Consider the following 22026-nt stretch of genomic DNA (forward strand, 5'->3'; position numbering starts at 1 on the left):
ACCCCCACTCCTTTTCTGAAGTCATGTGGTTACTTTTCTGGATTTTGACTGGATGTTAGTGATCATAGCCAAAGTCAGTTAGTGACATCACGACTCCCCCCATCGAGCTCCAGACAACAGATCCACCCACAGAATCTGCAGTTTTTCAGTTCTTATAACAGACAGAGGGGAGATATTTGACAGGTAAGGATATATACAAGAGACATCTATATCCTTATAGATCAGCACTATGGCAGTAGTTTAGAAAGGATGAGAGTGGGTTTACATCCACTTTAAGGTATTTCACACAAAGAAAGCAATCTAAAGAGAAAAGGATACTTTTTATACATGTACATTTTACAACAGACAAATATCAGGAATATAACAGTTTGGTGTAACATTCACTTTAACTGTTTATCTGGAGTTCAGCTTTAAACTGATTTTTCATCCCACAGTGGATACAAAAATAACCTGTCCACTATTTCAGAGGCTCATCAGGGATAAACTGGAATACTAGCTTCCATTAAAAAGTTATTGAATATTAAATGATATTGCTTCTGAACAAACATTTGCTATTTCAACCCTTGCTCTCTCCCACTATATTTTTATTTTGAATGAAGGTAGCATCACACACTGACAGATGCACACACAGTGAAGAATATACTGCACATGCTAGGTCCTTACAAAAAAGTAGCCTAAGAAATTTGATAGGATTTAAACAAAAAAATCTGCTTTTAGGTTGAATGTGTGATGTACCACTGGAGCTACTGGAGAGGGGACATTTATTACTGCTCAACTTGGGGAGGTATCCTAGGTCTATTGGTCCCTTCAAGATATAGCTCTCAGAAGGTGAAGGACACCATTAAAGGGAAATCTTAAGAGTTCCACTTGTTGTTAAAAATCTAATGAAGCACTAGCTCAGCCTCCCTAGAGGGTTTAAACAGTTAAAAAAAATCTAAGATGTTTATTTAATGGTGCTCCTCACCCACTATGACAAGGGTCAAAATCTCTTGCGTATTTTCAATAGTCATCCTCGTATAGAAGCTACTCTAGGGGTTCTAATACAATGTAAGGTTGCCGTCACCCCAGACTCCACCCCCTCTTGTTTATATCCAGTGTTTGAGAACCATATTTTTTCTTACAGTATTAATGGATGCAAGATTCAAGCAACTTTTACTTTTAACTTTTTTTGGCTCTGTCGGCTATTCAGGATATGTTTTCACTGCCTTTAAATGATTGGCATCTACTGCAACTTGTCCACTTTCTTACAGATTCTCAACAGAACAATGGGACCATATTACTGTATGTATTTTGCTCACCGCTCCTCCATGGCACGCAAGTACCAAGAATTGGGGTATAAAATACTTACCCGCTGGTATAGGGTTACAACCCTTATTGGGGAAGATCTACCCTGAAACATCAAATACTTGTTGGCATTGCAAGGAGGAGGAGGGGACCATCCTACATATATTCTGTCCATGTAGTAAGCTGACCAACTTTGGTCTCAGGTTAAAGGGACTGTCAAACAGCTGACGGACGTTGATTTGAGGGGTGACCCAGCCAGGTATATTCTGCACCACTCTGAGTTTTCTTGGAGACGCTATACAAAGTTTCTTTTGATCCACCTGGTGAATGCTGCCTGGGCATGCATACCGCTTCTCTGGAAACAGGATATCTCCCCATCGCTCTCCATGTGGTTCACAAAAATTACTAAAATGTATTCCATGGTAAATATCACGGTCTTGCTTTGGGGTAATGAGTAAAAATTCAACCGTAAGTGGTTTAATTGGACCATATTTACTCAAGGGGATATGCTTTGGTCATGCAAATGAGGAAGTGAGTTTTCCCCTCACACCCCCCCCCTTTTTTTTTTTGCTTTATTCTACTATTCATTTTCTTCCTCTCCTTTCATTTCTGGTCATTTCTGAGTGATGCTATGTTGAAAGTCTGCTATATATTTTTTGTTGTTGTTTTTTTTTGTTGTTGAAAATCATTGATGAAATGCATATGCTCTGTAATTTGCCATTTGGACTTTGGCATTGATGAGCAACTTTTCAATCGACAGGATGGTTGGTTTTCTGTGTAGTTTATTATGTCATATGGCTTTTGTGTTTGCCTATGTTAAGTCTGTATACAATCATTCAGCATTCTTATCTGTATGAAAAATTCTTAAATAAAGAGTGTTAAAAGAAAAAAAAAGCTACTGAATCTTTAGCAAAAGATCTGCCCTACTGATGTTATTATTATCTTATCCCAGTGATAGAGCTGTGAGCTGGTTGTTTGTTATAGCCCTGATCACCCCATATACAGTTTTTATGTTTTCTGATCCTAACAAATCGTAGGCTCTGAATTATTTCAGGCTTTAGCTGATGTTCATAAAAGCAGCTGAATACACAGCTAAACTACAGATGTGGGAACTGTTTTTTTCAGTCACAGGAGTCATAACTTGCCAAGGCAGGTTCTTGACTCTCAACTACAGCAGCAGACCAGCTTGGTTAAGACCCCATTCACACCTTCGCGTTTTGTCGCATGTAGCGCGACGCGAACAAACGCCAGAGGGACGAAAAGCAATGAAAGTCAATGGGGATGGTTCACATCTGAACGCTGATGCGCCTGACGCGCATCGCCTGTAGTCAAAAGAAGTTCTGGACCCTTTTCTGTCGCGCAATACGCGCGATATGCGCGTATTTGAGCGTTTTTGGTTTTCCATTGAAATCAATGTAAAACGCCAGATACGCGCGTATTGCGCGACAACAAGCGTTTGCTACAGGCGTTTTGTCAATAGAACTTGTCGCCCATGCAGAAGATTTAAAAAATCTACCAACATAGCAACAAGTGATGAAAAGATGATAGTTTTTCCTATTGGCTAAAAAAAAAACGTCTAAGTACAAAAACGTCGGACAACGCTGTATGCAAACGCGCATATTAGCATGAATACGCGCGAAAAAAACGCCTAAAAAAAACGCCGGAAAACGACGCTATTGCCTACGCCTAGGTGTGAATGCAGCCTAAGGACACATCTTGAGCCTGCTGACTGAACACTAAAGGAGCAGCAGGACCAGTGGCAGCCACTCCATTAGGGGTGCAGGGGCACCGCCCTCCAGGTGTGTGGCATTAGCAAATTAATATTCACTAATCTTTCTGGTTCTCCTACCCGCCAATCAGGAAGTGGGTCCTGAGACCTGATTGGCCAGGGAGTCTTAGGAGGAGAAACAACGGCCCAGCTCTTCCCTCAGTAGCCTGCAGCTGGTGAAGGGGCGGAGGGGCATCTTCCAGGAGCCCTACCCTGGATCCAACACCACCTCCTAAGGTAAGGACATGGATGAGATGAATTTTAGCACATTATGACATTGCCTTGCATGTTTTAAAAAAAAGGCACTGGTTTACTACCGATTTAGGGAAGGCTGTGTGCATTTACATTACTTAAATAATGCCTTAATAATTGTTGAAAAATAATACTCAGAATTGTAATGTGCAATTTTGGCATACCCGATTACCCTCTTCACAACGAGTCACCATCACAATAATTGTTGACTTCTGTTCCCAAATCATTCTCCAAAAATCGGTCATAGTTTCTTCCTTAGGCCCTGCAAAATATTTCTCACTGTATTATAAAGTCACAGTGTCAAAGATTGCACTTGAAGTTTGCATACGTAGAGATTGCGGTACACAAGCAAATGGTTTTATATCATATATAAATTATACCTTGAGCAGCAATGTATTTTCTTGGTTCCTTAAATCCCTAAAGAGATAAAAAAAAAATGGAGAATGTTTAGTGTTGAAAGGGAAGGAATATTACACAAAAGAAATAGCTAATTTAGAGACCTACATATAGGACAATACTGTTATAAGTATTATATATATATACAGGGAGTGCAGAATTATTAGGCAAGTTGTATTTTTGAGGATTCATTTTATTATTGAACAACAACCATGTTCTCAATGAACCCCAAAAACTCATTAATATCAAAGCTGAATATTTTTGGAAGTAGTTTTTAGTTTGTTTTTAGTGTTAGCTATTTTAGGGGGATATCTGTGTGTGCAGGTGACTATTACTGTGCATAATTATTAGGCAACTTAACAAAAAAAAAATATATACCCATTTCAATTATTTATTTTTACCAGTGAAACCAATATAACATCTCAACATTCACAAATATACATTTCTGACATTCAAAAACAAAACAAAAACAAATCAGTGACCAATATAGCCACCTTTCTTTGCAAGGACACTCAAAAGCCTGCCATCCATGGATTCTGTCAGTGTTTTGATCTGTTCACCATCAACATTTCGTGCAGCAGCAACCGCAGCCTCCCAGACACTGTTCAGAGAGGTGTACTGTTTTCCCTCCTTGTAAATCTCACATTTGATGATGGACCACAAGTTCTCAATGGGGTTCAGATCAGGTGAACAAGGAGGCCATGTCATTAGTTTTTCTTCTTTTATACATAGACGCTACAGCTGGCAATAGGACTCTCCGCACAGCGGACGATTTCTGCAGTCGCAAAGCCAGAGTCATATCCAGCGCATGCCATCCTAGTGCCGGGCTGGCACCTACCAAGTAAGGGGCCATTCAGCCACTTTGTTTTTATGTATTTTAATAAACGATAATGCACTATCAGTTCCCTTTTGTTTTTGAATCCTGAGATACGATTGAGCCAATCACAGCAGTCTGAATAGATGGTGGCCAAGTGTGCAGGCACATTAACCTGTTCAGCTCAACAGACCATCCTTTTTAATTAAAGGGGTCCACACCCTCTGGTAAGAGTTTTGCAAATCAGAACACATCGGGTGAAGCTGTAATTAATTGGTGATGGCTGTATGATTTCTCACTGCGTATCGTATGATCACTCATTTCATCGGGAAATTACACCTTATGGACTGCACTATTTAGAGTGCCAAAGAGAGACACTTTATTTATTTTTCGTTTATAGCATTTTTGTGCACATTCACGGGATCGTGAAATATTTATATTTTCTCATATTTTTTCAGCATTTAATTCACAATATTTAGCACTCTATTGTCTTTATATAGTTATCTATCGCATTGTGTTTTTATATTCTTTTTGTCACAGGAGTGTTTAATATAGTTAATATATCAGACCCACTGAGAGGTCCCCCCTTTTTCGTGTGAGGATATCTTCATCAGTGAGTCCACCAGTCCCTAGCGCCCTCTTTCACACCTACATTTCTTCTTTTATACCCTTTCTTGCCAGCCACGCTGTGGAGTACTTGGACGCGTGTGATGGAGCATTGTCCTGCATGAAAATCATGTTTTTCTTGAAGGATGCAGACTTCTTCCTGTACCACTGCTTGAAGAAGGTGTCTTCCAGAATCTGGCAGTAGGACTGGGAGTTGAGCTTGACTCCATCCTCAACCCGAAAAGGCCCCACAAGCTCATCTTTGATGATACCAGCCCAAACCAGTACTCCACCTCCACCTTGCTGGCGTCTGAGTTGCACTGGAGCTCTCTGCCCTTTACCAATCCAGCCACGGGCCCATCCATCTGGCCCATCAAGACTCACTCTCATTTCATCAGTCCATAAAACCTTAGAAAAATCAGTCTTGAGATATTTCTTGGCCCAGTCTTGACGTTTCAGCTTGTGTGTCTTGTTCAGTGGTTGTCGTCTTTCAGCCTTTCTTACCTTGGCCATGTCTCTGAGTATTGCACACCTTGTGCTTTTGGGCACCCCAGTGATGTTGCAGCTCTGAAATATGGCCAAACTGGTGGCAAGTGGCATCTTGGCAGCTGCACGCTTGACTTTTCTCAGTTCATGGGCAGTTATTTTGCGCCTTTGTTTTTCCACACGCTTCTTTTGACCCTGTTGACTATTTTGAATGAAACACTTGATTGTTCGATGATCATGCTTCAGAAGCTTTGCAATTTTAAGAGTGCTGCATCCCTCTGCAAGATATCTCACTATTTTTGACTTTTCTGAGCCTGTCAAGTCCTTCTTTTGACCCATTTTGCCAAAGGAAAGGAAGTTGACTAATAATTATGCACACCTGATATAGGGTGTTGATGTCATTAGACCACACCCCTTCTCATTACAGAGATGCACATCACCTAATATGCTTAATTGGTAGTTGGCTTTCGAGCCTACACAGCTTGGAGTAAGACAACATGCATAAAGAGGATGATGTGGTCAAAATACTCATTTGCCTAATAATTCTGCACTCCCTGTATATAATGAATATGTATATGCATATGTATATGTACTATGCAATATACATGCATATGTGCAGAGAAACCTTCCTATGAATTCAGTTTACCATTTAAACCTACATTAACGTAGCTGGCGTTGATATAGTCTGATCCAGGCTCTCCATGTATCTCTGACAGGACCACTCGATTGTCATCATCTATAATATCATGATATATTAATCGTTCAGTGATTTATAAAAAAAAAACTTTAGAAAGATTTAACATTATATTACTTTCAGCATAAGTGAACACTGTACTTACAAGGCAAAATATCAATATAACGGTTTTTGGCCTGATTGCAGGGTTTTCTGGCTTCTTTAATGGGAAATTTGCTAAAAACTCGAGGGATACTCTGAAAAAATAAATAAATATATATATATTAATATACTCTGTATATATTTTATATATATAAATATATATATATATATATATATATATATATATATATATATATATATATACACACAACTTGAGGACATAGTTTGTAATTTGTTATGTAACTGTAACACATTTTCATTATTAAATATAACTATTTGAAATCAGGTCATTCTTTTTGAAACACACTATATAATTTTATTATGATTCAAAGGACTGTAAATGTTGTGAAAACCAAAGTAAAGATCACTGTGGCATATTCATAAAAAACATTTAAGGCAAGAATACGTTTAAACAGTCATAGAATACAAGCATATTCTAGCTTTATTTCTCTAATATTATGGTATATTGCCCTATATGTCTTGGTTATTTTTGTGCTCTTCAGCATATTTATACATAGTTAATTCAAAGGAAATTTTTATTAAGATTATCTGACCCTCATCAGGTTACAGCAAAGTACAAACAAGATAAACTTAAACTCAACACCCAATTATCTCAGATACAAAGGACTGCTAATTATTTAGCCTGTGCCTAGTGTAGTACTTGTTCCAGCACCTGGTAATGGGTCCTGGCACGTGACCAGTGACGCAACGCGTCGGGTGAAGTCTTGTGATGTCAGTTTCGGTGGTGTTTTAACAGAAGTATGGTGAGGAGGCCTGTGTGTCACTACTCCCATTGCTTTTTACTGTGGTTTTTATCCTTACTTGATGAAAGCAGTTTTTTTACTAAATAAATTTACTTTTCATTTGGCAATATTGCACTATGGTTGTTCTTTGTTTCCTTTGAGCGCCATTTATACAAGAAGTGCCATTCCTTTGAGCGAGCTGTTTCCTCTATATGTGGAATTACCCAAGATGTTTTGATGCCAAGTTTTGGATGTAGTTCTTCGTCTTCGCCTGGAACCTGAATGCCTTTACAGATCCATCAGCAGGATTCCTTATCTGACTATCTGATGAGCCTTGTTTGACCCTTGGGTCATTTTTGGAGGTGAGCGGCCAATTTATAAATTTAACATTCGATGTTTGGATAGATGTTTTATCTGTTTTTTCTTCTATCAAGTTATATCTATGAGATTTTTGCCTTTATATGAACTAACTCCTACCATTGGGCTTTAGTTAGACTTTATTCACATTTATTTATTTATTTATTTATTTATTTATTTGTATGTTTGGATACACATCATATTTTCTTTGAGTATATTACTTTATATCACATTATTGAATAAGCGCACCATTCCCATCTTTTTCTTTTACATTTATTACGCAGTGTCTTTTGAATACACTAAGTGGTACACTAAGTGGTTGCAGCTAATTCAGGGTCACTATACATGTACTATATATTTTTTTTCTGAGTTTATTTTCACTGGAGGTTGATGGTTTATATTTACTTAAAAATTAGAACATAGTAGCGCACAAGTTTTTCCCTTATAACTCCTACCAGAAGGTGTCTGCAAAGATCCAATGTCAATGTCATCAGGACAATGAAAGGCAGCAGCACCAGACACAGAAGGGTTGATTCTACTAAAGGCGTATAAACTGTGAACATAGCAAAGTGAATTTGCCAGGGAAATTTACCTTAACTTAGTGAACGTAGTTAAGCTCTGCTAACTTAAATCATCCAATCATTTGCAAGCAAACTTTTTTTTTGCATGGAGTCAGGTATTCGCTTCACTACATTCACTAAGTTAAGGGAAAATTCCAATGAAAAGTAAAATTCACTATGCAAAGTGAACATGTTCTACATGAATCCTGTGACACAAAACAACCAATAAAGACACACATGCTTTAGTCCCCTTTCACACCTATACGACTTGTCTCACGATTTTGGACTGCAAAATCGTATGACAAGTCATTCTCCATGATTTCCAATGACTACCATTCATACTGGCACGACTTTAAGTTGTGGCTACTTCAAAGTAGTCCTTGCACTACTTTGGTCCGATTTTGATGCCACTTACACAGGCATTCATTGAAATCGCGGCAAAATCACGGTAAAATCGCGGCCACGAGATTGCGGTAAAATTGCAGTAAAATCGCGCGACTTTGAAGTCGTACAAGTGTGAAAGGGGGCTAAGTTGAATGACTAAAAGATTAGATCTAGATGAATAATATGATCAGATTCCATCTGTTCTTTGCTGTTTGACTAAATGGCCATACACTAATAGATTCATTTTTTTGCTCAGCCTCCTAACAGATTTCTCCATACACAATAGAAGATGAAGGGGTAGGTGAATCTGTCACTGCACCACATAGATTTATTAAATCGTTGTTATAGTTTTTATAATGGAGAGTGGCTCGATTCCTTCCTTCCAATTGTTATGTGTGTAATCCAGACAGTGGAGAGCCTGCACTCATTAGTCAGGAGAGTTGGGGAGTGGAGCAGTGAACTCCTCCCATTGAGGCTATTGTATTCTGACAGCTGACTCCACCAGTAGAGCCGGCTGTCAGAATATAGTGGGTGCTGCCAAACAGCTGATTGAATGCAGTCACTGTTCAGCCAAGAATAATCTGCCTGGCCCTTTTTGTTTTTGGATTGAAGAATGTTGGGCAGTAGGGTGCCAACAAAATCATCCACTGCTCAAATTTCAGCCGGTTCATCAGGAACTGGTCAAAATTTGATTAGTGTTTGACTAGCCTGTTTAAACCAACCTATGTTTGGCCAAGTAATTTCATTTTTGCAATAAACAGTCCCTCTTAAGACCTTTTTTTACATCTGATTTGTACATCTGTTCAGTGCCTATCCATAACCACTGTAATATAGCACCAGCCACCAATTAACTGAACTTATATTAAATACAAATTTCCTTATTTTGTGTCACATACATTTAGGTCATCACATAAGCACTCCAAATGTATCCATGCCAAGCAACAGTCTTTCTTTGTTGTTTGCTTGCAAATACCTGCTATGAGAACCCTACCTGAAATTCATCAAGGAACAGCCGTCCCTCATCTGCATTTTTCTTCTTGTATGTGTCAAGAAGTTGCTCCACTGGAATAGGCTCAATGTCCAGCAGTAGCTTCTCCTCATCTTTACAAGACAAAGAATTTAGAAGTGAATATTCCTGGATATTTATAGAACTTACATCTGTACAAAATAGAACCTGGCTCCAATATTTGAAAAAAAAAAGGATGTGCATAACTTAATACAGTTTACTGTGTCTATTAATATGTGATTGTTTTCTTAGGTAAAGATTCACTTAGAGGGCTACATGACATATTTTACATATATTTGCAAGCCAAAACATGGATCCACAGGCATAATAAATGAATCCACAGCAGTGGAATACAGTAGAATCTGACAGGCTACTGGCAGCAAGGCCGGCCCACATACCTGTAATCTCCACACCTAAACACCAGAGCTTCATGCACCAGGGCTAACCTTCCAGTGTGCATGGGGCCTTACTTCTGTGTCCCCGTCAGAGTCTCTCTGCACACTTGTCTCCTCATCAGTCTCCCCACAAATTGGTTCTCCATCAGAGTCTCCCTGCACATAAGTACCCCCTCCTGCCCATTTGTGTCCCCATCAGAGCCCCCCTGCACATTTATGTCCCCACAAGAACCCCCCATGCAAATTTGTGTCCTCATCAGCGCTCCTCCTGCACATTTGTATCCCCATCAGATCACCCCCCGGGCACATTTGTGTTCCAATTAGTGCCCCTTGCACATTTGTGTCCCTATCAGAGCCCCCCTTGCACATTTGTGCAACCAAGCTCCCACACAAACACACATTTGTGTATCCATCAATGCCCCCCTGCACATTTGTATCCCATCAGAATCCCCCACTGCACATTTATGTCCCCATCCGTGCCCCCCACACACATTTGTGTCCTTTTCAGAACCTCAGAGCCCCCCTTCACATTTGTATCCCAATCTATCTACCTACAGATTTATGTCCAATTAACATTTTCCCATTACATCAGTGTCATTTATTACTGTACAGTGTGCCTATAGTGCTGACTAGGCAGTGATTAGACTGGCTTTAGTGCAGACCTGCTGCACCTCCTGGCTTCTGTCATGCTGTTACACAAGCATGTATGTGAAATTACAGCAGTACAATACACTTTTAACAGGGGGCAGAAGCCTGGAGGTGGAACAGGTCTGCACGGAAGTACTTCATTGGTTGCAAATACACTGGTGGTCCTAGCAACCAACAACACACTGCATACTGTTTGGGGGGTGATAATACAGCGCAGGTCCCACAATCCAAAAAAGCTTTAGCAGAGACTGTCCCTGCAGTGAGAAAAAATGTCCCAGCGGTCCGGATATGCCCCAAAGGCCATATTTTGGATACTCCTGTCCTAATATGTACTAAAATTGCTTAATGTGATTTCTCCGCACACTGTAAATGAGCATTAGAAGCTAAAGCAAGTCAAACAAAACCTGCCTCCTTTTCTGGCTTGAGAATGTCCAGCATCATCTAGCTCTATCCTCCCCAGCCCTACTGTCCTTCATCTGTCCATTCATTGGCTATCTTTCCTTTCTATCATGGAGTCTTAGCATGACACGTGTCCAATACCTAGGCCAGTCTGCATGCAAAAACAGTCAGTCTAGGATGCCCATTCCTGCAGACTGACACCCACCCATAATGGTATGAAGAGCCAATTCATTGCTTGTATCGGAGCTGAGGGCTTTTGAGAATAGTACTGAGGCAGGGTGCTGTGATGAGAAGCACATATTTATGACATTACTAGGTCAAAAGTAGGATATGTAATGAAAATGGAATAGTTTTTTTTTTAAATTTTCAATACTAAATTGAAGGGGGGGGGGGGGGGGGGTAGGGAAAGCCACGTATAAGTAGGTAAATGAGTAAACATAAGTAAATTAAGCTTTGTAAGTAAATTAAACTTTAGCTTTAAAGAAACAGTAACAAAACATCAGTACTGGTGGTTTTGGATGGGTTCTTAGGTATTATAGCACTTTGTCATAAGACAAATAATCCACACTGAATATACAGTAATCACTTTGTCGGTGTCATTTTAGAGCAGAAAATAAAGTATCTTTCCTATTACATGATACTGCAGGACCTCGCATTTTCCAATTGGCCCTAGTTTCCAGGCATGCATGGTAAAAGTAGGATTTGTTATGGAGGTTATCATACTACATTCCCATCTTCAGTGATTTTGCTTTCTGTATTCTGACATTTTGTTTTATCATTGGACAGTTTAAACCATTCCTGCAGTCAATTTCACCTTATTAAAATGTCTGTTTAGTATATTTTTTACAATTACAAATTCATGGTTACCTTGGTTGGTTAGAGGGATGCTGTCTTCATTGTTGCTGAAATAAACAGAAGTTTTCAGACCAATGTCAATTAATAGAAACAAACAAACTAAAATAGCTGTAAAATATAACACAATCACTGAAATCAACATGTTCAGAAACAGTCTTACTTTCAACATATTTATCGAAATAGAACGTCATTTGGTATTACTTTCTATAGTGTGATTTCTAGACATCTTGTAAACTACCATTTATACAAGGGCATTCTACACCTTTACACTGCAAAAAGTAGTAGTTTTACTCCAGCCTTGTGCTTCGCCCCAATCAATCTGAATATAGGTTGGTGTAAAAAGAAACTCAAGGAAGGAGCATTTATATTAATGTAGCAGCCTGATGTTTAATCGCTTGCCGCCTGCCGCATGCAGATATACGTCTGCAGCATGGCACGGGCAGGCAGAAGGACGTATATATATACGTCCCCTTTAAGAATCAGGTTGTTGCGGGTGCACACGCTCGCTGCGTTCTCCGTGAGCACGCCCGCAAGTCGCCGCAGGCTTACTCGCGATCGTCTCACGGAGACATAGAATGGGGAAATGTTAGTGTAAACACAACATCTCCCCGTTCTGCCTAGCTGACACTGTTACTAATCGTGTTCTCTGTCATCGGGAACATGATCAGTGACGTGTCACGGTAAGCCACGCCTCCCTACAGTAAGAATCACGCCTTAGGAAACACTTAACCCCTGCAGTGCCACTTAGTGGTTAACCCCTTCACTGCCAGTGCCATTTTCACAGTAACCAGTGCATTTTTATAGCACTGATCGCTGTAAAAATGACATGACACGGTCCCAAAAATGTGTCAAAGGTGTCCTATGTGTCCGCCATAATGTCACAATCACGATAAAAATAGCAGATCGCCGCCATTACTAGTACAAAAAAAAATATTAATAAAAATGCAATAAAACTATCCCCTATGTTGTAGACGCTATAACTTTTGCACAAACCGATCAATAAACGCTTATTGCGTTTTTTTTACCAAAAATATGTAGGAAAATACGTATCGGCCTAAACTGAGGAAAACAAATGTTTTTTTATATCTTTTTGGGGGATATTTATTATCGCAAAAAGTAAAAAATATTGAATTCTTTTCAAAATTATCGCTCTATTTTTGTTTATAGCGCAAAAAATAAAAACCGCAGAGGTGATCAAATACCACCAAAAGAAAGCTCTATTAGTGGGGAAAAAAAGGACGTAAATTTTGTTTGGGAGCCATGCCGCAATTGTCAGTTAAAAAGACACAGTGCCCTCTCCCCTCTCCTCTTCGCGGTGGCCATCGAGACGTTAGCAGTGGCTCTGAGATTGAATCCTGATATTAAGGGGGTGACCTGTGGGCCACAGGAACACAAATGTGTGCTTTATGCTGACGACCTCCTGCTCTTTGTCACCTCTCCCCTAACTTCCACCCCAATTATACTTAAGACACTACGGGTTTTCAGTGAGATTTCCGGATTGCAAGTTAATCTTCTTAAACAACTTTCCAGTAATTTCACCTTCATTTGGGCTCCCTCGCAAATTCCATACCTAGGAATCAAATTAACGCCTGAAGCGAATGACCTATTCAAAGCAAACTACCCCCCCATGATCCTTAGATGTAAAGGGGACATTGAACGTTGGGCTAAGTGTGGTTTGTCCTGGTTGGGCAGAATACATGCGGTTAAAATGACCCTTCTCCCACGTCTTCTGTATTTATTCCACGCTCTCCCAATCCCGGTAAAGAAACAATTCCTCAGCAAATTCCAATCGGAGATTGTTAGATTTGTCTGGGGGAAAAAAGGATATAGATGTCCCTCGGGTATACTCTTTCGCCTAAAAACACAGGGAGGTCTGGGGCTTCCTAACCTATGGGGATACTATCAAGCTGCACAACTGACACAACTGTCAACGGTCTTCTCTAGGGGGCTGAAACCTGATTGGCTCGCAATGGAGCGACAAGCTATCCCTTTCAACACCATTGATTACCTGTTGGGGTGTGACCCCAAACTCAGACCAGCCATATTGTCTCCCACACTCTCCCACTCTGTTGCCTTCTGCTCCAAACTATATTCCCTACGCACCCTGATTTCCCCCCTGAAGCCCCTAACACATTTATTTCATAATCCTGACTTCCCCCCAGGGTTGGATATCAGGGCATTTCGGTGGTAGACGGATAGAGGCATATACAGGATAGGGCACTTTCTCTCCCCAGCAGGCACGCTTTCCCTTTCACACTGCAGGAAAAAACTAGACATGCCCAACGATGAACTCTATAGATTTTCCCAAATTTCCCACTTTCTACATTCTATTTGGACGGATAAGTCGTGCCCTCAACTATAACTCCCTACAAACACTGGTGTTCGAATCAGAGGGATGGAATCTCCTTGATATATATAGCTCTGATGTCTAAGACAGATAAGCCATCTTATGCACGGGCCTGGGAGGAGGACTTGAACGCCTCATGGAACACTGCGGTATGGTATCGCTCATCAAATCGGGCGTATAAAGGTATTCTCAATATCTGTCTTATAGAAGCAAGTCTTAAAATTATGCTTAGGTGGTATTATGTTCCTTCCAGGCTGGCAAGAATGTTTCCAGGCACCTCTTCACAATGTTTTAGGGGATGCGAGCTGGAGGGTTCCATGTTCTACACTTGGTGGTCATGTCCCCGCCTTAGATCCTTCTGGAAGAGGGTTTTTCGTACCATTGGATCCTTGCTGGGGACAGTGGTGCCTCCTCAGCCTAGTGTAGCGCTACTGAACCATTGTATTCCTGGCCTTTCTAAACAATCCCAGAACCTATAATTTTTCATTTTATTAGGGGCCAAAATTACCATAGCCAGGTCGTGGAAGAAACCTTCCGTTTCCTTCCTGGTATTTAGGAGAAAAGTCTCATGGATTATGTCGCAAGAGCAAATCGTTGCTTAATGTGTGGACCAATCTAAAAAAAAATTGATCCACATGGGAACCCTGGGCTACTTTCTGTAATGTGTCTCTCCTACTTGGGGTCCAGCATGGAAGCGGGATCACTCCAATCCATTCTTGACAGCGTTTATCTGATCTTCTTCTCCTTTCCTCTGTTCCACGTTTCTTTCTCTTTACCTCTTCTCGCAGCTCTCTTGGTGTTCTGATGTTCTGCCCTGATTACTAAGTTGTTTTGTGACATGCTCTAAAGTTTGCTGTTTGCACTGCTGTAGGCAATCTTCTTCTTCTGTGTAGGTTGTGCACTGCTGGACATTACTGGGCAGGGCTATGTGGCCTTGACTCCCAGGACGCAGTTTGACCCCTTTAGGTTTTGGTATAACGTTCACAATGATGATTTTATTAGTACTTGTGCTATAGTTTGGATGACTTAGTTTGCTATGTTAGCATATCCTATTGGAGAATGAATCACGAGTTTTGTTACTCTGGATTGACACGGCTCTGTACTCTCTTGTGTCATTGTATTTTATCCTTTTGTTATCGTAAAAATGTCAATAAAAATCTTTAAACATAAAAAAGACGCAGTGCCGAATCGCAAAAAGTGGCCCGGTCATTTAGCAACAAACTGGTCCGGGGCTTAAGTGGTTAAGCAGGGTTGCTCCTAAACTTACCTGCCATGTGTATTTGCCTTGGCCAATTGTGAGGGATCCATTGATTTCACCCTAAGTCTGGAATTGATGCACTTCTCTCTTCTGTCGCCAAATGGCTGTATATCTGGTGACATTAGATAAGACAAGGGCATTGCAAGGACAGATTAGGAATAGATGGGGTGTCTCAGCCAATGGGCAGGGATTTTATTGGGTCTCTTGGCCTGCTGGGAGAGCCTATTTATTTGGGTGAACTCAGGTGATTGGGGTCCTGTGCCACCTTGACGGCTGTCTGGGTGGATGTGTGTTGTGCTGCCCGGGCTGCTAGGCCAGTTTGGGCCTATCCCAGGCACATCTGTCTGAGGGCCATTACAGAAGAAAGAGAGCAGCATAGGTTTGGGATTACGGCTTGCAGTCCAACCAGAAGTGACGTACTGCCGGCTGGAGTACATGTCGTGGTCGGAGGTAGGGGGGAAGCTGTCCCCACTAAGGGGCCATCCACCTTGTTACCAGGGGCCACAGTGAGCAGCTGAAGCAAGTACCAAAGCAGGATTCTCACCAACCGGGGCAGTGAAAAATCGGGAAACTTCAGCAGGTGCCAAGTCAGGGACCCAATCAGTGGGGTGACACTTAAAGGAGTATCTGGAGTGCCAAGCCAGGGACCCAGCAGGGAAGCGGGGGTGACGCTTGAGGGAGATACTAAAGTAAGAACATTAGAAGAGCTCACGGGATTCAGTGGCAGTGAATCAGCAAGTCTAGTAAGAGAGAGTGGGAGCTCAGTGGGCTGAGAGTCTACAAGAAGTGACTGTATAAAAGTAAAGGAGTTGGTTACAATTTGTGTTAGAAACCGTTCTAAGACTGTTGCCATAGGAGACACATGCAGATGTAGTGTCTTGCTGGATGCCTGCATGGCCGTCTACCTGTAGAAGTCTCAAGCTCTGTACACACGATCGAATATCTGATGGAATCTAATGCAATGTATTTTTTCGTCGGATATCCGATGAAGCTGACTTTCATCAGTCTTGCCTACACACCATCAGTCAAAAAATCCGACCGTGCCAAAATGCAGGGACGTAAAACACTACGACGTGCTGAGAAAAATGAAGTTCAATGCTTCCAAGCGTGCGTCGACTTGATTCTGAGCATGCATGGATTTTTGACCGATGTACTTCCACACAGACGATCGTTTTTTTATCCAGAGGAAAAAATTAAAACATGTTCTATTTTTTTTACCGATGGAAAACAAACCGATGGGGCCCACACACGATCGGTTTGTCCGATGAAAACAGTCCATCAGTCTGTTTTCATCGGACAAACCGATCATGTGTACAGGGCTTTAGAGTCTGCTAATTGACATTGCAACTACCTAAGGGTGTCCTGGCCCTAAACCCTCTCTCCCACTGTTCTGTTTAAGAGAAAGTAAAATCTCTTTGCATTCAAGAAGTGTCTGGCACCCATGAATCTACCTCACATTACACCCACTATGTCTTGCAACCCACTCTATACAGAAGTATGTCAGCTGTCCCTGGCTCTGGAGGTTCTCATTGGACTTAAATCTCCTTATATGCAGATGATATACTTATATATTTAGGTGATATGGCAGCGTCGCTGCAAACAGCAATGGGGATAATAGAAGAATTTGGAGGCTTCTCTGGATTTAATATAAATTGGTCCAAATCAATATTAATGCCTATAGATCCATTGAGGGAGCAGTTACCGGTAGGAGCAGAGCAGATTACCATATCAAGTCGTTTTTGCTATCTGGGTGTGGTGGTTTATGGCTAAATATCTTCGGCTGAACCTGGGTCCACTACTGGCAAAACAAAGAGAGAAATGTGACAGCTGGTGCAAACTCCCCCTATCAGTGGTAGGTAGGGCCAACCTAATTAAAATGGTCTGGGCTCCACAACTCCTATACATCTTCCGTACACTGGAATATTATAGTAATGTAAAAATGTTGTATAATGCATGCTAATTGAATTGCAATGGATGCAGAATAGGCATAGCTATGTATGAAATAAGAAAAGGAAAATAAAAATAAAGTGGATTTAAAAAAAAAAGGAGGCCTGGGACATTGCCACATTAAAAATGTCCCTTTGTATGCAATTCTACAAATATAACAACCCTCTCTGTGTGGCCAAACTTTGTTTTGGGGTGGTTTACTTGGCTCTTAACAGTGCCTCTGTTTCTGCACACAGCTCTGAGTAACATAACAACATATGAAACCTGGCATCCCTTGCTTCAGTAGCTTTGCTTACTATACTGGGCTTATGTACAATAAGTAAGATCTGCAGAACCATGAAAAACATTCTAGAAATGACGGGATGCCAACATTTTACATAATTCTTATGCCGCGTACACACGACCATTTTTCGGGTTCTAAAAAATGACGTTTTTTTTTATGTCATTAAAAATGATCGTGTGTGGGCTTCAGAGCATTTTTTACGCTCTAAAAAATGGGCAATTTTTTTTCGAACATGCTCTATTTTTTCACGACATTTTTAACTTTGTCGTTTTTAACGTTGTAAAAAATGGTCGTGTTTGGGCTTTAACGACGTGAAAAAAACGTGCATGCTCAGAAGCAAGTGATGAGATGGGAGCGCTTGTTAAAACTACCGTTCGTAATGGAGTAAGCACATTCATCACGCTGTAACAGACTGAAAATCGCGAATCGTCTTTTACTAACACGCAATCAGCAAAAGCAGCCCCAAGGGTGGCACCATCCGAATGGAACTTACCCTTTATAGTGCCATCGTACGTGTTGTACGTCACTGCGCTTTGCTAGAGCATTTTTTTGTTCACGATCGTGTGTAGGCAATGCCGTTTTAATGATCGGGTTGAAAAAAACTTTGTTTTTTCTAGAGCCTGAAAACTTATTTCTTTAGAACCCGAAAAACGGTTGTGTGTACGAGGCATTACTTTATGTTCCCAGTGGCTTATATGAAAACAGGTAATCATTCTTGTTCTTGGCTTTGCTGGGGGAGTTTGTTTAAATACTGAGGACTACATATCTAAGTAGGTAAAAAAATATATATATAATATTGTTGTACATCTAAACAGCATGTCAATGGAAATGTGCATATCTTTTTATGATTACTAGAGTTCTGTTGGTTTCTTCCAATAAATAGGGCTGTAGGTGGTTTAGATTTAGCATAACAAAAATAACATAATGTGTGGATTAAGGATGACAAAATAATACCATACATTACCTTGATGATCTCCTTTGCAGCTTGTAGATTTTAATAAGGACAAAGATTAGGGCCAGGGATGTAATTGTAATTAAAAATGCCAGGAATCCAATAAGGGCCTTGTCATTATCTGCACAATAAAAACACATAACATACTGTAGAATTAATTATTTTTTGGTCCTTTTAAAGAGAAGAGAACTGAGCCTGTCATTTAAAGCAATGCCTGTCTTTAACCCAATTGTTCTACTGTTTGATTAAGGTTACATTCACATTTTGGGGTTAATTTACTAAATCTGGAGCAGCTGTGCATGGTAGCCAATCAGCTTCTAAATTCAGCTTGTCCAATTAAGTTTAGGCAAAAAAAAAAAAAAAAATTGGCAGCTGATTAAGTTTGCGCGAACATTCGAACACCGTTAAAATCTATAGTGCATGAACGTGAGAAATCAAAATCGCTAATTTTAAAGGCTAATATGCAAGTTATTGTCATAAAAAGTGATTGGGAACACAGGTCCTTCCCCAGGGGACATGTATCAATGCAAAAAAGTTTTAAAAACGGCTGTGAAATATTACTTTAAATATCGTACCTGCGGGGTATCTATAGTATGCTTGTAAAGTGCCGCATTTTTCCTGTGTTTATAACAGTCCCTGCACAAAATGACATTTCTAAAGGAGTAAAAGTACCGTATATTCTCGAGCATAAGCTGACCCTAATATAAGTCGAGGCACCTAATTTTACCACAAAAAAACGATGAAAACGTATTGACTCGAGTATAAGCCTAGGGTGTCCATCTGCATGCCTCACTGTGCCTCACTTTGCCCCACTGTGTCCATGTGCATGCCTCACTGTGCCCATGCCTCACTGTGTCCATGACTAAACTGACGTTTAACATGGGAGTCTATGGAAGGGGTGCTCGGCTTTGAAAAATTGGTGCTCCCCAGCCGTATGTTCCCCAAACATCAAACTTTGCACACTTGTAGAGGAGAAATGGTGCTATATGTTCCGGGTCCAAGGGACCTACGACCGGCAGGTACCGGCTCCCCAAAGTCACCAGAGAAATTATCGTTTAACATGTGAGTCTATGGAAGGCTTTGAAAAATCGGTGTTCCCTGGCCGTAGGTTCCCCCGTACAACAAACTTTGCACACTTGTAGAGGAAGAGTGGGGCTACATGTGTCTGGGGTCTAGGGGACCTACGGCTGGCCAGTACCGGGTCCCCAAAGTCCAGGAGATCAGGCGCAAAAAGGTGTCTCGAGTATAAGCCGAGGGGGGCATTTTCAGCACCAAAAAAATGTGCTGAAAAACTCGGCTTATACTCGAGTATATACGGTAATTTGAAACTGCTTGCGGCTTAAATATTGGGTCCGAGCAATATAGATGAAAATTATAGAAAAAAACATCATGGGTACACCCCTCCCCCCAGCCCATTACCAGGCCTTTTGGGTCTTGTATGGATATTAAGGGGAACCCTGCACCCAAATTTAAAAAAAAAATATGTGGTGCCTCCAGGCACTATATACTCTGAACAGCAGTATACAGGTGGTCCCCGGGTTACAAACAAGATAGGGACTGTAGGTTTGTTCTTAAGTAGAATCTGTTTCTAATTTGGAACAGGTACATTTTGTAAATGTAGCTCCAGCCAATACATCAATTTTTAAGCTTTTTGGATAACATAGGGAAGGGTTATCAGAATCACCCCTGTAAAAAAAATGTTGCTGTCTGTGCCCCTGTTCAGAAGATTTCCCCTCACTTTCTGTTCCAATGACAATTGGATTTTGAAAATTTGGGTTTTTTAGGGAAACAAGGATTGATGAGAAAGCATCAGTGGAGACACTTTTTTCCCATATTAACTCTTACAGGAGAGAATTTCCCTTCCTAGGAGTAGATTTCCTCTAACTTTCTGTTGTCTCCTTCAGTTTGGAGTCATTTGTAAGTCAGATGTTTGAAAGTAGGAGGACCGCCTGTATATACTATACAGCCTGCCCTATATACTCTGCAGAAAATTGGGCCTTAGGTGTTGGTGGTACCAGAACACTGTAAGCCCTCACAGTTACTCTTGGTGGGCACTGGAACGGGCCCTGCTGTGAAATATTATATCAAGAATTGTAATTACACCTTAGGCAGTGGTGGTGGTACAACACTGTAAAGCCTCACAGTAGCTCAATTGTATATTGTGCGAGCTCTGGCCAGTGGTCCATCCTCAACACCCAGTAACCCAGTGGATTTTCTGTTGGAAAGGTCTCCAAGTCTGATCTTGCCCCTAGGTATTCCTGCACCATGTAATTAAGACGCTGGTGATGGTTGCTGGAACCGATCAAACCTTGTGGCTGCGGACTGAAGAATTGTCTCTAGGCATCAGTCAGACGGCCACCTTCTCCACCGCTCCTTCTGTGATTGAACGAAGCCTCAGCAACACGTTGTCCAGGACCAGGAAATTGTAACCTCCCATGCTCTGGAAACGCATTGCACAGACCTTTCTGCAAGGCCTCCCGAAAATGTTTCATCCTCTGCTCCCTCTGAGAAGGCTGGATTAGTTCTGCAACCTTACCCTTGTAATGTGAATCAAGAAGGGTTGCCAGCCAGTAATGATCCCTCTCCTTGATACCACAAATCCTAGGGTCCTTTCGCAGGCTTTGCAGGATCAGGGAGGCCATGCAGCGTAGGTTTGCTGAGGCATTCCATCCGGAGTCCTCTGGGTCACTGAGGATCACATGATCCGCAGCCATCTCCTCCCAGCAACGTAAAACTCCATGGGTTTCTGGGGATTGAAAGCAATCCCTTGAAGACTGCTGCTAAGTGCTAAAATAATGACCTAAAAATTTTTTTGCAAAAAATGTTAATAGACCTTATCCCCTCATTGCAAAAACAAGATCTAGTGATCGACAGAGCTCACAGGCTTCCTAAGCCTTCGCACATCCCAGCAAAACTTCCGAGAGATGTGATCGCCAAGATCCATTTTTTCCAGACAAAAGACATGCTAATGCATTTTGCAAGACAACATGCACCACTACCAGACCCCTACGTGGGAATTATCCTGTATTCCGATCTTTCCCAAGCTACTATCTTGGCGTGGAAAAACCTGAATTCGATCACCAAAATACTTCGCAATCACAAACTGATTTATAGATGGGGATTTCCAACCAAACTGTCTGTGGAAAAAGATAACATATCTCATACAATACACACACTGGAAGATGGCCTCAAGATTCTGAAAAAATTGAATGTACTCCCAAGTGATGAAAGTATCCCGATCGATAGAACCACCAAAGAAAAACTGACCTCTCCTTGGAACGTCAGTCATGGCTGACACAACCGCCGTTATAAAAATTCTTGTCTTTATTCTCTCCAATTTATCATAGCCTAAGTTCCTCAGGCGCATGATTCTCAGGGAGCCCCTATCCTGAACCCCATGATCTTTGACTAACAAAGTCCCCACAACGAGAGTGCACACATTTATGCACGC

At 41.1% G+C, this 22026-nt stretch overlaps 1 protein-coding gene across 7 annotated transcripts in view; it reads right to left on the bottom strand.

The window, feature by feature from the left end:
* The window catches only part of PTPRC (protein tyrosine phosphatase receptor type C), a 300264-nt gene that overhangs the window by 46894 nt on the left and 231344 nt on the right, over nucleotides 1-22026 (bottom strand). For all 7 annotated transcript variants that reach the window (XM_040359865.1, XM_040359870.1, XM_040359869.1 and 4 more), the window contains 7 exons: nucleotides 18588-18696; nucleotides 11801-11835; nucleotides 9477-9586; nucleotides 6446-6536; nucleotides 6266-6342; nucleotides 3685-3721; nucleotides 3469-3566 (listed from right to left, as the gene is read on the bottom strand). In XM_040359865.1, coding sequence (XP_040215799.1) covers nucleotides 3469-3566; nucleotides 3685-3721; nucleotides 6266-6342; nucleotides 6446-6536; nucleotides 9477-9586; nucleotides 11801-11835; nucleotides 18588-18696 — 557 coding nt within the window. The remainder of the gene's footprint in view (nucleotides 1-3468; nucleotides 3567-3684; nucleotides 3722-6265; nucleotides 6343-6445; nucleotides 6537-9476; nucleotides 9587-11800; nucleotides 11836-18587; nucleotides 18697-22026) is intronic.

This window comes from Rana temporaria, chromosome 7, assembly GCF_905171775.1.
Source record: "Rana temporaria chromosome 7, aRanTem1.1, whole genome shotgun sequence".
Lineage (NCBI taxonomy): Eukaryota > Metazoa > Chordata > Amphibia > Anura > Ranidae > Rana > Rana temporaria.